The following is a 17323-nucleotide window of genomic DNA, read 5'->3' on the forward strand; positions in this document are numbered from 1 at the left end:
ACATGACCTCTTTTCATCTGTGAAGCCCTTTGAGACTTCGGTGATTTAGGGCTATACAAATAAAATTTGATTGATGTTTTCCAGTTTTCTCTCCCTAACACTCCTGATTTAAACCATTAGCTCATCAACAAGCTCTGCTGGAGTTTGAAAATAATCCTAATCATTTGAATCAAGTGTGTTTGAGAGAGAAAACGGGAAAACATGCAGGACCCCCGAGGTCTGGAATTGCCCACCCCTGCTATAAGCCCTTGACAACTTAGCTCCTCCACGGTAAGATGACAGAGGTATTAATATTAATAATTATTACGAATGAACAATTTTCCTCTTTCTGTCATTAACAGTGTTACCAAGAGTTTTTCCTCTATGTGTGCACCAGTAGTTATCGATTGTGGATCAGTGCAGATAACATAGTTTTTCAAGGTGTCAAGCTGTCGCCATCTCATGGTCAATATTACAAATACTTCATGGAGCGACTGGAACTCAATGACGACTCATGCTGTATTGTATTCTCATTTTAGAGATAAAAACTGAAAATCAAACTGTTGTTAGACTTTTCCTTCCTCTTTCCAGTGAATAATCAAAAGTCAAGGTTTACTTAAATGTTGGTGTTTCTATTGGGGTTTAACTTAAAATAACATTTAGTAGTACAGCTTGAGCTGCTTTTAGCTTCTTTTAGGACTTGCTCAATTAGATAGTCTAAATTGTAGCTACAGTAATAATTTCATGAAAAGTAAAGGTTGAGATGAGATTTTGATACAGGCTGTTGTCATATTTGCTGTCATTTCTTCGTTTTTGTTGTCATTTTTCTGTTTTTAATGTTGGTTTCTTAACGTAATACTTAGTTACCAAAAGGGAGATAAAACGTGGGCATTTCCCTGCCCAAGTACAAGGTCCATGAAATAATTTGTGGTATTAATAAAAAAAATATATTTGCGTTAATTTTATTTTATATTAAATTGTGTAGTTATGAAATTTGTGAAATAGACTCAGAAAATCCACGTCAACAATCAAAGAGCTTGACCTCGTGCCCGCAGGATCTCTGCTATAACTTAGCAGTGAATGCATTCGTAAGACCGTCCACTTCACCTAGTGAGGAAAAGATAAAGGAAAAGCTGTCCAAACAAAGAAAATACAAGGAGGACAATGCAGAAAAAAAACATTTCGTATGATGAAACGGGGATTTTTTGTTGCGTGGGGAAGTAAGAGAGAAAGGCTTCAACGAATGGATTTCTTTTTTCACACTGGGGTGTTTTTGTACGTGCAGGTTTCGTTGTAGAGGAGTTTCACTGTACCTACTATGCATGTTTTGTGTTGGGTTTTCTCCGGTAATCCCAATTTCCACCCACAATCCATGTTTGCTTCTTTATTCTTTTGTGCTTCTTTTTTCTTGTGTGCTTCTCTCTTGTAAAGTGTTTATTTTTTTGCTTGCAATTACCTTTTTTTTTGTTTGCATAGTTTTGTGCTTGTGAGATTTACACTTCGAGACCACCGTAGTAGTACTGTGTATTTTATGTCACACACTGTATGTGGTGTTCCCAGCATGCGAAATCACATGCCCATACATTCAAGTAAGCAGTGATAGCACAACAACATTAGTGCAATGTTATATTTATTTCTTACAGTGACTTTTGGTTGCCATACAAGAATTCTTGAGGATTTGAGGGGGCGGCGGGGAATGAAGAGTGCACCTACAGGAATATTCTCTCTATTCATTTCATTAATTAGTTGAATCTATGATGGTTGTTGAAGCACAAAATTACAGCAACATAGTAAAACATAAACACAAGTCTTTGCACAAATTACTGAAAACCGCTTAGTCTATATAAAGACTTCATCAAAGAATAAAATCTAAGAATGAAACCAAAATAAGTTAAGAAAAAGACAAAGGGATAGGCATATGTTGAACAATGAGAATAGTGGGAGCAGAGTTAAAAGAGGGGAGTGGACATGGGTTTAGTGAGCCATGGTTGTCCTAAACATGGCGAGTGACACTTCTTACTACATCTACTCAGCTCCACACTTTCACACAGAACACTGTTTAGTGAGCTGTTGACCCACTGAGTGTAAACAATGGCCACAAGTTCATTTTTGTGGGTGGATTTCTGTACGTGTACATACTTCTAGTTTCCTACGGTGGCCTGCAGACATTAAAAATGTACAGATTTATATATTTTTAAATACACAAGTTGCACTTTCAAGTTGGGGATTTTCAGAGAATGACAGGCAAGTGGTGGTCATTTAGTAGACTGCATCTAGGCAACAATTCATGTGAAGTAAGCATAACGTGAGTTGTCACTTTAAATGAGAAAATAACACACAGCAAAGGTGATTTACTCTGAATAAATATTGCTTCTTACAAAACCCATAAATTTAATGATAATATCTAGCTTTATCTCTTTAATATTTCTGTATTTGGCAAATCCACAAACCAGTGCCGAACACGCACGCGCACACGCACACACACATACGCACACACACACGTGTATATATATATATATATATATATATATATATATATATATATATATATATATATATATATATGTACATGTATGTGTATGTATATTAGGATAATCTCTATAAAATGTCATAGAACTCTATACAAATTTTTAAAAATACTGTGCTTTTCGACCCCTGCTGACACGTTTCTGTTAGTTTGAAAATAAGTCGCAGTTTGATAGCAGCATTGTCCCGTGCCAGCCTCTCTGCAGCTAATGTTCACAGAACACAGAGCTTTTGTTTGTTGGTTTCATCCAACTCATCCAAAGCTGCACCTTGGACCTTGCAGCCGAGCGTGATAAAAACCAAATTTCCTCTTTAAAACTGCTGGATATCTCTTTTGCACACTCTGAGTTTTCTGATGTATCAAATCACACAGGAAGTACACTGAAATAATTGGCTTGCTAGCAAATGAAGCCGCAGGTAAGGAACCAAAAGGAGCCGGGTCCTTACATCGGAACAGAACCTTCCAAAGATTGTTTCCCCTCAAAGGCTTTTGATAATTCAATCACCGTACACACACTCAATTAGACATGTTTACTACCAGAGGTAAGCACTTTGTCAACACTGACGGACTGTCCGAAGGCCAACTTTTTGCCGAAGGACGGACGAATGACGGGAATGTGAAAAAAAACCCTTGTAAATTAAAAATGTCGGTATTGCAATTTTCATCCGTCATTTTAATCGTTGGAGCAGAAATTATGGCAGATGTTTGTCCAGCCATCACGCCCCTTTTTGCACTGACTTGCATGTTTACCTGCCATGTTGCTGTGGAGAAATATTCAATTGAGTGATTAAATTACATTTTATTTGTAGTTGCTCCCTTTCTTAGTCCTGGTTTCATGAATCAAAACTCAAACTGTACACAATCTCGCCAACCATAAATTAAAAGTAATGTTTAGAATTTGGTGTTAAGAGTCTTTTTCTGTTATTTTGCTTTTTGAATATGTTTTACATAAACACATTGCTTGATGACAGGAGCATTCTGGGAGGCATTTCCATTACAAGGTGGTCACTCTTTCAAAAACAAATGGCTGCAGAACAAATTTGCATTCTTTCTCTGATTGGCTCTTGGCCAGGACATGCTAAATAGAAGTTATTTAATTACCGAATTAAAGACTCTTTTTTTTTAAGCAAATTCAACCTCACTCAGCAATATTTTATTTGAACGAAAGGTTTTGAAAAACGTCAACATTTATTGGACAAGCCGTTTTAAATGAGAATTTTCCTATCTCGTCGACCTAGCATCACCATATGTTCCATCCCATCAACCTTGGTTGCAAAATGCCGGTTTGTTATCGACCCCGCGGGCTAAAAAGAAGTCCGCGGGATCAAGGGCTTTTTCCATTCGTGTGCCAGTACTCTGGAATGCCCTAACTCTGGAAGTTCGTGCAGCGACCAACACATTTATACTCACAAGCATTTAGTTAATGGGCCTGTTGCAGGTTTCTTCTTTTTCTTGCCCCCTTCTCCTGTCTCAGAGAGGGGGCTAGCTAGATGTTGAAGGATGACTTGAGCGCCCCCATTTGCCCCTGCGCTGTTTGACCATCGCGGGTCAAGAGATCAACCATCGGCGGTCTATTTGGCTGGACTGTGGGAAGCCCAATGGCTCCGCCTGCTGTCAAGACATCATTGCACTATATAGCACAATATGTTTTCTGTAATCTATATAGTGTATCTGTATTTGTCTGTATTTGGTACATGCAGCATCCACTTCAAGCTGTGGGCCTGGAAGGGGACTCCTTCCACCTGTGGTCCCTTCTGAAGGTTTCTGATTTTCCCCAAATTGGGGTTTTTAACTTTTTCCTTCTCCTTCTGGGAGCTTTGAGGAGGGGATGCTGTTGTGTACCCACAACAAAAAGATATCTCTATATGCCTTGTTTGTTCAAACAAAGTCTCGACATGAACTCTTTTCACCTGTGAAGCCCTTTGAGACTTCGGTGATTCAGGGCCATACAAATAAAATTTGATTGACTGATTGATTGAACCAACATCCATTATTTGAGTATCACGTAAAGCACAATAATGCCATCCAGTGGACATGATTCCTAATTGCACTCTTGTCCCACTTACATTCTCTCAGATGCAGGTTAATAAACATGATGGTGTAGGGTTAAACCCCTTAGCTGGCTTTGTGTTCATAATACACTTGTATTACCGTGATGTTTTTCAATTGCAGTGGAACTACAGAGCTACAGACATGGTGTTAACTTAAATGTAAGTACAAAAACAGAAAAAAAGAATTGGTATGAGTGCAGTGTGTCATGAGTGCAGACAGAAGTAGACCAGCACCTGATGAATGACAGACCAGAAAAGTAAAAGTCAAATGTCGCCCTCTAACGGTGGTGGAAGGTGGGGCCAAAAAACAAACCAAACCAAAAAAAAAAAAAAATGATGGAACAACAATGACGGAAAGGGGGTGGGGCTCTGACGAAAGTTGGACCATCAAAAAAGAAGTTGCCCACCTCTGTTTACTACACAGATTAGATTTTAAGCCAGTACCCATGGCAGTTCCATCAAAATGAAAATGTACCCAGTTAGAATACTTCATATACTTTTGGCTAATCCACATGGATGAAAACATTTGTGTCATCTTTTTTATGCAGGGTTTGGAGGGCAGAGGAATGAGTGTATGGAGTAAGTGCGCATCAACATTCTTTCAACTTGAAACCGACCAAAGATACTTTCATGTGAAAGTCAAACACTCTGGGCAACTCTCAAGCCATGAAACTGCCTCAGAGAGAATTATTTACAGCTTTTTATTCTAAAAGACAAACTTCCAAGAACGTGAATCCTACTGTTTTTGATTTTTGCTCCAAGTCATTGAAATGTATCTTATTAAAGCATCATTTACAGTCAATATTTAGCTAAGTCACCCGATACAACGGTGCCTCTACTTACGAATGCCTCTTGTTATGAAAAATACAGCTTACGAAACGCCTCGGCGAAAAAATATCGCCTTGAGTAACGAGCGAAAATTCAAGATACAAAAGGCGACATTGTTAGCAAATGAGATATGAGACACCAGCATTCGTGCCAACAAGACCGTGATGTATTATGTTTTTACAATTCGTGATGTGTTACAGTTTATGATGCATTTTTATAATAGCTACAACAGTTTTTTGCAATGATGTTTACTGTGGTCTTCCACTTTTTATCTTTACTCGTTTCATACACACTTCCCAGCAACAATTTACCCCATAGAACTGACAAACATAAAACTGATCTTAACTATGGCTAACATTGAACATATTCACATAAAGATACAAATGTATCATTGCACTTTGGGCTGTTGCATTCAACGTTAGCATTGTTAGCGCGCCGGTGGCGCTTTAGCAATTACATCATACAGGAAGCACTTCGCATGACCCGTATTTAACTTAAGTAAACACTCATGCTCAAAATAATCTCCCCAAAATAAATATTATTGCACCTGTGCAATAATTTTCCTGGATAACTAGAAATATAAAATAAAAAAGTACAAATTTAACATCCTAAAAGGTGCCTTTCTCTGCATTCATCACCAACGCACCAGCACCATTTCAAGGCAAACAAGTGAATTGCATTCATATTATATTATTCTTTACATGACAACTTTTGATTATTATGCACTAATGTAATTCTAATATGTATTTGTTACCGTTTTTGATAATAATATTGATATATGATAATTAATAATTTTTACTTTTGGAGAATTTTGATCATGTAAGTTTACTTACATTTCTTAAGGTCATGCGAAGTGCTGTCTGTGTGTGATGTTGTTCAGCCTTCTCGCTAACATCAGACGTGACGTGGCAAAAGTTGACAAGCAATTCAAAAAGAAGTGTTTCGTGGTTTTGTTGACAGCAGCCCATTGTTGTATGTGTTTTTATGAAAATATGTACAATGGTAGCTGTAACTAATGTCAATTTTATGTTTGTTAGTTATACAGTATGAACTGTTGGTGGAAAGTGTGGATGAAGCATGAGTGCAAGACCACAGTAAACATTAATGCAAAGAACTTGTGTTTCTCGCTTGTGGACAAACCGGCATATAGTGCTGGGGCGTAAACGAGACAAGTGCGATGCAAACTGCGCGTAGATGCAAATGCTGAAAACGATGTTGCAACAATACAATTGTTTGAAGTTTCAATGCTTCATTTATGAGACAGCTGAATAGGAATTTGTCTAAAAGGCCTATCATCATCACTATCTGACATGGCAAATAGCTCCTCCCATTTATGTGTCCGATGTACGGCCATCTCGGATGTGTTCTTTGTCCTCCTCGTCATCTCTTCAAACATGCTCGTTACTCTTCCACAGGTAATCAAATAATTTGCTAATCATCTTACTTGGGATATTTTCCCAAGCTTTCTTTACCCAAGTGATGGAAGTGGTGACATCAGAGCATGCAAAGTTGCCCTTTGCTTTGTCCCCCCCCACCACCTGCAGACATCCATTTCACTCTCGCGTTTTTGTCTTCAACGGCTTGTTTAAGCACGCGTCTAAGGGCTGAAGGAGACGAGTCAAGCCTTTTCCTTTACATTGTGTCAAAGTGCGCCGAAAAAATTGTCCACGCAGCCTTGTTGTAGACAACAAAGAAGCGATTAGGCGGCGTTTGACGAAAGTGCATTTTCACGATGTTCGTGTGCAAACAATAAAACGGCTGAAAACTATATCAAATTTTAGCTGTATATTTAATCATTTTAATCCATTTAAATGACATATTCCCTATTTTGCATTCAAGCACAGATATGCAGAGAAACTTGGTCTGTTCTGAGTTGACACTCCTAGTATAGGGTTGAAAATCAGAAAAAAAGACTCGACTTGTACTTGAGAAATGTATATAAATGCATGAAAAACTGTAACAAATGCATATTAGAGTTGCCAGCTGCAGTAGCGGAGGGGAGACCAGTTAAGGGTGTCACCTGCCTAATGTCCAAGATTAGCTCCAGTGCATCCGTGACCCTCGGGAGGATAAGCGGAAATGATAATGTATGGGAAGGCAACATTGCAGGGTGGGATTTATTACAATATAGTCTTGTTAGAGCCATCGCCGGTGTCTCGGCTCATGATTACACACCAACAATGTTCCCCTTCCGTATCCTGAATTTTCTTTTGTAACTAGAGATGATATTTTTGTGATGAGGCGTTTTGTAAGCTGAATTTTTCACAGCAAGAGACATTTGCGAGTCGAGATTAGTCAAAAAGAAGGTTTTGTTTCATTTAAATAAAGCTTTTTAAGGAAGTGTGGAGCAATGCTGTTGACTGTCTGATTGAGTACACCCCCAGCAGTTCACCGAGTGAAACTCAACCTTGCGTCTCTCCGAGTCAAGTGATGGCCTCTCCTTCGGCAGTGTCGCTTGAATGTTAATCACAGTAGTTTTGCACGTAACGTGCCTTTATGTGACAAAGCTGTGTGTAGCTTACGAATGAGAGAGGAGTGCAGGAGGCGCGTGTGGGATCAGTGCATAAGTTGATGATGGAAAAGAGTGTTGGGATGATGTTATGAGTTCTGTGGTGATCAATTAGAATGCTATGTGAAAACCCTGTTTCCCGATGATCACGATTGTTCAGCTATGGAAGCCACTCTAAGTCAACTACTTCCAAGGGACGGAAATGGCTACAAGAACACTTACAGTATAAGGTTCAATGATTAAAGATTTAAGTAAATTTGCCTGTTTTTTGGAATGTAACCTTCGCGGCAACGACGGCTCACTGTAAACATTTTTGACAAACTCTTTCAAACATATTTGCAAGTATATTTGAAAGTTCATGCAAATATGTTCAAATATAGGCTGAATACTGAATGATATAACATTTTGTCTTGTAATGCTATGGGGTATTGACTTGCGCATGCTCAAGTAAAAAAAACAAACAAATAAATAGCATTTGGTCGACAGTATCACACACACACACACCGTTAAAGTCAGTAAGTCCACGACTTAAAAACATTTGAATGTATATACAAATGTGTTTGAATGAGTTTGCCAGACAAAAATGTTTGTTCCACATTGGCCGTTACACGCTTCCATCGAAAGATTAAAGATATTAGAGTCGGACTAATCAAACATGCTTAAATTTGACAGTCTTGAAATTATGAATCAATGCACTTAGTTTTCATGGACAGGCATGAAGAAGAGATCACACCTATTCCCAATAATACAAAATTGCTTTTAGTTTATGCAGAATCGAATCTTAATTAAATATATTTAATGTTTGCACAAATTTTAAAAGCCCTTATGAGGCAAACTGGCTTTTCGAGCCTCCTCGTCTTTGTCAGAACCTCCTGATCTTTGTTTTTGTTTGTTTTTGCTGATAAAAAAATAATAATAACTGGTTCACCATCTGGCTCCATGTGACATCCTGTCCACAAAAATAATGCTAAAAAGCATAATGGAAAATAACTGTTCTTGGTGATTTCAGAGCACTTCAATCTCATTTTTTTTTTTTTTTTATCAACGCCTAGTGCATACTGGACCAACTGAGGAAAGGCCACAAGAAGGAAGTGTAGCTAGTGGAGCAGCTTGCAAACCAGCCAATTAAGTTTACTTAAAAATGACATGTATTGGTTGCAATAGAGACATCCAAAGAAAATTTGCAGTAGCATTATGACAAATGTATGGTGAACATCTCTGGTAAAATAGTGTGGTATAGTTTTTCGTGTAAATTGGTAAATGTTTCACAACAATGGTTGTTTAGTTTGTGAACAGGACTGGTCAAGAAAAAACATCCTTATCAAGAGGCCTTATCAATGACTTTGATCAGCAGTAGCGCAACCCATCAATCTAATAAAATGAGACAAAAGCGTAGGATAATCTTTTAGGAATGGGTGATTTGTACGGAGCCCGTCTGGTGCCAGGGTAAGAAAAAAATGCACTAATCCGTATACCCTCAGTTTACTAATCCGTTCCCTCAATTTAAAAATCCGTAACTAATCTCTACCTTCAGTTTAGTCATTGATTTCCTCAGTTTACTAATCCGTACCCTCAGTTTACTAATCCATTCTCTCAGTTTACTAAACCGTACCCTCAGTTTACTAATCCGTTCCCTCAGTTTAGTAATCCATTCCTTCAATTTACTAACTCAGTTTATTAATCCGTTCCCTCAATTTACTAAAGTGTACCCTCAGTTAACTGATCCGTTCCCTCAGTTTACTAAACTGTAACATCTGTTTACTAATCAATTGCCTCAGTTTAGTAATCTGTAGCATCTGTTTACTAATCAATTCCCTCAGTTTAGTAATCTGTAACCTCAGTTTACTAATGTTTAGCTTCAATTTAATAATCTGTACCCTCAACAAAAAGGACGATTTAAATCTTTTACATATGTTGTTTTTGTCATCGTAACTAGTAGTCGCTGGCGTTATCGTTGAGTGATAGAGCCATGATTGATGTACAAATAACACGTGTAAGGTGTTCCAAAACACTTTTTGGTAGACGGGAAGGAAACACAGAACTTGTACTTCTTTGGGAGCGGAACCGCCGACACCTATTTATTCCACACGTATTAGCAAACTGAGGGAACGGTTTAGTAAACTGAGGGAACGGATTACTAAACTGAGGATAAGGATGAGGGCAAATGTTGTTTTTTTTTTCATACTTTGGCACCAGAGGGGCTTCGTAGATTCTTACTGATTTAGAGGTTAAAGTTACGTAGACAATGCACTTTGTATGTGTGTTTTATTAGGATGCAGATGCCAAGTTTTACAGTTAGCATGTGGATTGTGGCTTTGTGTGAATCTGAAGCTAGTCCAGTGTCCTTGTTTTTTAACCAAAAAAAAAATATTCTGCTACCATCCACTTGAGTTGTCGTCCTTGGTTTTATTAAAACTTTTCATCACAAAGGTCCTAACTCTCTGTTTGTGGTTTTTTTTTTTCTGGACTCTTCCTTGCATTGTGATCTGATTGAATGTCAAGTCGATGCACAAAAATTTTAATCTGCATTTTTCCTGAAGTAAGAAAAAAGTGGACCATGTATCATACCTAAAAAAATAATCTCCTTGTGAGTCCAAATAAGGGCTGCAAACTGTGTTGGGCAAGTTACTTCAAAACTGTAATGCATTACTTATTACTTATTACAGTAATTTCAAAGTATTTAGTTACATTATAATATTACTGTACAGTATTTGAAATGTAAGGCATTACACTACTTTTGCATTACTTTTACATTACTCTCACCAACATACATTTACAAGCTCAACATAAATATTATTGCTCCCGTGGACTTGTAAATGATGCCTAGATCACTGGAAATGGAAAAAAGACAACAACAAAAAAATGTTATCCACTGCTTCAATTAAAATTACAAATTTAAAGGCTTTAGGAGCATTTTTTTTTTGGGGGGGGGGGTATATATTATAATAATACATTGTACTGAGCGTTACTGTCATTTTGTAACGAGTAAAATTTTACTATTTGTAAGTAAAATATAATGCCTTATACTACCGCGTTAAAGCATTACTTTTGTAATGGATTACTCCCAACACTGGTTGCAAATAAAGACTATTTCAATAATCGATCGATTAATATGAGGATTTTTTTGTATTAATTGATGAATCTGACTTTTAAAATTAGGCTTTTATTTAATATTAATATACTGTCATTCAAAAACAAAAGGTTTTTGTTTTTTTTTAAATGCGGAAAAATGCGCTAACACACACACACACACACACACACAACCAAGAGATGACCAGGTGGACTTTTGTCATCAGACAAGCTGATGTGACAATAACTAAGTGAAGTGCTTCATTATTTGTAAACATTTTTGAAGCGTTGGACGGCATCGCTAATGCCGTCTTTTGGCAATGTGGAGGCTGGCTTGGTGCCACACATCAGCGGCTACGGCTCAAACTACCACCCGGAACCACATTCCACTTTCTCGGGAGAAGGCGATTGCAGTGACAGGGTGCGCATTCATGCTCCACGTGTGCATGTCTATAAAGACAATGATGTATTACTCACGGATTTGTGTGCAGTAATCAGTGTGTGTGCACTCCATGCGGCCACCAGAGATGAATTCAAGGTAAAAACCAAAGTATTACTCTACAACCTTAGATGCGCCCAGAAATATAACTCCAGGTGGACTCTAGTGAAGAAATACTCTCATATTATTCTCTAGCAAAGATAGAAAAGGATCAAAAAGGAGAAAAAACACCAGCTCAGCTGGTTATCTTCCACAACCCACATGGGGCGCAAGGAAAAGGTCTGTAGTACTCCAAAGCTGCGGTTGGACGAGCACACGTTTTCATGTGAAATAAATGACTTCCACAGTTCGAGGAGCCACTGTTCCGTGACAATCCCGTACCCAGGCCGCCCTCCTCTGTCCCCTTGATGTCACTCAGCACCTTCTACTCCTTGCCACGTCCCACAACTCTTGCAGGAGGGAGGCCGGCCGGACAGGCGTGCTCAAGCGAGCACGAGCGAGGACAAAAAAGGCAACCGTCAACCTAGACAAACGCTTCCATGACTGGAGAAATACATACGTCTCGTGCACCCTTCCGTTCGTTGTCCTCGGGGCTTATCTGTCCTGCAGTAGCTTGAGGGCCCTCTCAATGTTCATGCGGTGGCCCACCCTCGTCACGCCCAGGTCTATCAGGTCCTCTTTTTGCAAGGAGGGCAGGTGGGCACCCTCGATTTCGTTATCCAGGAAAGCGTCTCTGTGCTCTCCTAAGTGGAGGCTCTCCAACCAGTCGGCCACGTCATACTTGCTCCACAGCTCCACGGGCTTGGAGGCGAAGGGCTTGCCCGACGCCGCCACCGCCTGCATGAGTGTCAGTGGCGACGGCGAACGTGAGCTGCCGCTCCCGCCGCACGACGAGCTCAGACTGTAACCTCCACCGCTGCCCATGGGCGGGGTGGGTAGGCCAAAGACATCTGTTAGGGTGGGCGACGCCGAGGGAGGGAGCGAGGAGCAGGGCGTGAGGGAGGAGGCGGAATCTGGAGGGCTGCAGGGGTGTGTCTGAGAAGGGAGGCTGCTGGGAGGCGTGGGGGTGAGGGCGGCTGCAGCGGTGTTGTTGCCCATTCCTGAGTCATCTGAGGGGGGCCTGGGAGAGCCAAGCGGAGATGACAGGTTATTATACTTGGTGGCGTAAATAAAAACCATCATAAGCATAATACAGCAATCCCTCGTTTTCTGCTGTTAATTGGGACCGAAACTGCAAAGTAGTATCACTTTTCATGAATGTATGTGTAAGTGGGAACCTGAATTTTTTAAATGTGAAAAATATACTTTACGTATTTAAAACAAATATTACTGCAACACATTGGTGGACTTAAATCTTGAGTTATTAAACAGTACACCAACTGTGCCTTCTGGTTTCCATGTCTTGGCTGTACGTAGTCGGGATCACCGTATGCCGTAGGTGCTCTACAGGTAGGCGCCTGAACGTCTAACTGGAGTGCGTCAAGTAGCTGACCAAAACATAATTAAAAAGTGGAGAGATTCCAATTTATTACAAAAGGTAAGCGGATCCCGAAGCTTTTTTTTCCTCCTTGTGATTTCTTTGAGCCGCTTGTGTGTGATTGACTTAAAAGAACTTCCTCGGCAATTACATGGAAAAAAAAAGGAGTACTAATCTCGGCTGTCTAGCAGTAGATGGAGGTCAATAAAGGTCAGTAAAATTAAGAATTTTAAATGGTCTGAAAAAATAAATGGTAAAAAGAATCATTAAGGTTTGAGTAACATTTTTTGTTTAATCCACACTTCAAAAAATATTCAATGATGAAAAACACCCTGAAGTAAAGGTTGTTTCCAAACTGTGAATGCTACTCTATATGGTACAACTACTCTAGTTTAAGGGAGTTAAATCGTTGATTGATGCTACTGTTGCAATGCTACTAAAATAGCAGTAGATGGCGGTGTATACAACATCTTTATTGAGCTTAAAACTCACCCATCCATACAAACAGTGGCAACTGCAAGGAGGTAAGGCCTTTGACCTGCTTACTCTTGATGACTTTGCTTTTACAATACTAGGCTTTGCTTAACAGAGGTGTATTGAACAATTTTCATGAATGTCAGTGTAGAAAATTACAGCAAATGTGTAGTGTTTGTGGAGTGGGCGGCTCAGTGTAAGAGTGGTTAGAACGTCCGCCTCACAGTACAGAGTTCCAAATTCATTTTCAAATGGCTCTGACCTTTGCGTGTGGAGTTTGCATGTTCTCCCCGAGCCCGCATGGCTTCTCTCCATGCACTCCGGCTTCCTCCCACACTCCGAAAACATGCATGTCATGTGTAATGGACACACTAAACTGTCCTTAGGTGTGATTGGGTGAGCGAATGGTCATCCATCCCTTTGTGCACGCGATTGGCTGGCAACCGGTTCAGGATGTACCCCACAGAGTGACTGGCCAGTCAAATGACAACAGCATTAATTTTTTTTTCTGTCATTGCGGGGGAAGTTCTCTGAGTAAATCCCACACAAGCGGCTGGCAGAGAGGAGGAACAAAAGGTTTGGGATCTTCTTACCTTTTGCAATAAATTGAAATTTCAAGCGTAAACTCTGCTTTTTAATCATGCTTGGTCAGCAACTTGCTTGACTCTAGTTAAAGGTCTGAGCGCCTACTCGTAGGGCAACCAAAGCTCATGGTGATCCCGGCTACCTACAGATAACATATGAAAAAAAGAAGCAATACCAGTACGGTTACTGTATAGGGTTTAATAATTTAAGATTAAATATCAAGTATTAAATATTATATTATTAAATATATAAATAAATAAATAAATAATAAATAAATATATAAATAAATATTATTAAATATTAAGATTATAATTTAAGATACTGCAGTAGTTTGACGTCTGAGGAGTGCCAGTGGCATGTGTATTTACAGTCGTCGACTATCTGGCATGCAGGGAATCTTCACATCACGTCTCTTCGCAGTAAGGCTTTTTTTTTTTTTCTGCAAGAAAAAAAATCTGCGTGCACTAAGGGGAGGCGAGAAGCAGCGAGGGATCACTATACATAGCAAAGTGTTCTCCTTGAAACCTGGCACTATTGAACACAAACAAAAATGTGGTTCAAAAATAGAGATTGACCGATGATCGGCTGGGCTGATAATTGGGGCCGATATTTGGAAATTTGACGTATAAAGGTATCTGCCTTTTTTTTTTAACCGGCCGGTCGACATGAAGAAGTCAAAGGAAATGTGATGCGTTTAAGGCTGATTTCAACGGGATGTTTTTTCTTTCAAATAATGCTAAGAAAATAGTTTATATATTGTTAAATGATTGTTTTGTTTGTGTCAGGAAAAGGTTTTGCCATAAGTACTTCCGGTTTTGCCTATGACACAATTCTGTTTCTGGGTTTGCAGATGGCCGCGATCATTGAACAGCATTATATTGCTATCTGACGCCTTCCTCTGTGAATAATCAGCCAGGCATGCCATAACTTTTATTTGATTATATTTCATACGAATGAGTAACCATATTAAGGTATATTTTTGAGAATTGTTTTTATAACGAGATCGATGCATGTTTCGTTTGTAATTAGTAATCGCAGTGGCAGGTAGACGACTACTGACACATTGTGTTGATACTGTGTCATCAAATACTGACACCTGCTGGACATTACAAATCCCTGCGGGCAACCTACTTGATAAACTGAACTGACCTAGTGTATACTAGGAGCGTCACTAGACCTAATAAATTAGGAATGATGACAGATTTTTATAAAGAGTTAAACATAACGAATGATGATGTCAAATTTAATAAACTGTTTTTAGGTAAATGTTTATAGTTAAATGTCAATTCGCCCAGTGTAAGTCAATGGGACTTTTTGGAATAGAAAATGAGGATTTGTGGGAAAAGGATAAATACTGTATTTGGAATAAGAAACATACATGCAGTCTTCTCGTGAATATGTAGAATAATATAAAATTGGACAGGTCAAAATAGAAAAACAATTATTTATCTGAGAAGTGAAGAAAGTGACAACCCGGTCAAGGGGCGACCCACGGACTCTTCGCGCGCTGGTCCGGTACTACAACCACCGTTCCAAGTATCCTTTAGCTGTGTTACAGATACAATTTCAATTGATAACGAATGGTAATGTCTTCCATTGGGCATTACATGGATAAAATTCTAATTGATAACGAATAGGAGTGTTTCCCATTGGGAATGAATGTTGAAATGGTTGGAAAAATATGGAATTATGGAAACAATATCTGCAAAGTGTGAATTATTGGAATGTTATTGGTTATCGGCCTCGACTAATAATCAGCATCGGTCCTGAAAAACCCATCTCAGTCGATCTCTATTCAAAAACCATTTGTCATTTTCGGTGGGCGCTTTATTCTTAGTTGAACAATTTCATGAGGTACAAAGTTGAAAATTGAGGTCGCAAACAGTGATGCAAAACCGCTTATTTTGAGCCTTGCAGGGGGTATGCATAATAATCTGCCTAATTTCCCTTTCCGACAGCATGTATATTCTGTTTTGTGAGTGAATGCCTTGTTGTGAATATGTCTACATAAAATCAATAAACTGAAAAATATATTGGGGAGATTTCTTCATTATAACTCAGTAATACTGTAATTTTTTTTCGTCCTCCGCCTTTCATCACTTCAAACCTCAGTGCCATTAATGCATAAATGCATCCTCATTTGTTCTGCACAACTTTCACAAAAGTTGTCAGCATGCAAGTGAACATGCAATTTAGGCCCTGCTATTTTGGATCTTAGTAAATTGGCCCTAAGCGTGCTAATATTATCTGACTTTGATATGAAAGAAAAGCCAAGGACAGAAAACAGGCCACATCCGACCTTCATATGGTAACATTGACTCTTATTTTTCTGGTGCATCTATGCTAGATATGGCACTTGCCAGTTTGGAACATATGGAAGAGCCTAAGGGGAAGTGAACAGGACCAGGAGGGTAACTAGGGCATATTGAGGTATATGACCACTTACTAGATGATGGGCACTTTCAACACCGGATTCTCCACAGGAAGTCATGTAGGATGGATGGAATGGAGACAGGACATTTGAGACAACATTAGACGTGTGATAAACATCATGGATGAACAAACGCATGCGCGCACACACACACACACACATGCATGAGATAGGAAGCACAGAGGAACATGATGCATTAATGAACTGACAATTCTGTGCCATCTGTCTGCCTTCTGCTATCACAACTTTCACTTCTGCTCCCTTTATTTTTTTTCCCATGGACCAGTTGCATTGGAAAAAAAAAAAAGATGGATTCTAAGGTTTTTTTTAATGGGAAGTTCTCATAAAACATGGCCAGGGATGGTGAGACTGTTCAAATTCATATTATTATTTTTTTTGGTCTCCAAATATGACTGTCGACAACATTGCATTTATGTTGCAGTGATGGAATGAACACTGTCACTGAGATTTGTGCTGTTGTTTATGTGTAAATATACTATAAGAAGGAAATAATAGCTGCTGTGATGACTTCCGGTTTGTGACGTGTAGACACACTCATGCAAACAAGAACTATTAATACCGTACAAATGCATCACTTTCAACCCCTGGGTGTCCGGGGATTTTTTTACTGACCTGGTTTATTATCACCCAATTGGGGCTAACTTTGAAAGGCTCAGAACACCATGTTTTGTATCAGAATTTTCATTTTGTGAGAAAAAAAGAACATTAACAGCTATTCAATGCTGCAGATTTCGCAGAAGGGAATATGCAGATATAATGTGCATTGCATGAAATAAAACGCTTTCCTGCAGCATATAGTTTTTGGAAGTCTTTTGACCACTACAAGTCCCACAATGCATAGCAAAAACTTTGCATCATGTACGTAAAAAGGGGGTCGCACTTATGTACAACATGTATACGCTGCATTTATTTTGTGAAGCCAGAGCGTGCTCT

General features: G+C 39.1%; 1 protein-coding gene across 2 annotated transcripts in view; it reads right to left on the reverse strand.

Moving 5' to 3' along the window:
- Window positions 1–1592: 1592 nt before the first annotated feature.
- The window catches only part of LOC148425129 (SH3 and multiple ankyrin repeat domains protein 2-like), a 211225-nt gene continuing 195494 nt past the window's right edge, over window positions 1593–17323 (reverse strand). For both annotated transcript variants that reach the window (XM_088412771.1, XM_088412772.1), the window contains one exon: window positions 1593–12522. In XM_088412771.1, the coding sequence (XP_088268897.1) occupies window positions 11997–12522 (526 nt within the window). In that variant the 3' untranslated portion in view covers window positions 1593–11996. The remainder of the gene's footprint in view (window positions 12523–17323) is intronic.

Source organism: Hippichthys cyanospilos, chromosome 4, assembly GCF_059441005.1.
Source record: "Hippichthys cyanospilos isolate Australia breed blue-spotted pipefish chromosome 4, RoL_Hcya_1.0, whole genome shotgun sequence".
NCBI classification, from domain to species: Eukaryota; Metazoa; Chordata; class Actinopteri; order Syngnathiformes; family Syngnathidae; genus Hippichthys; species Hippichthys cyanospilos.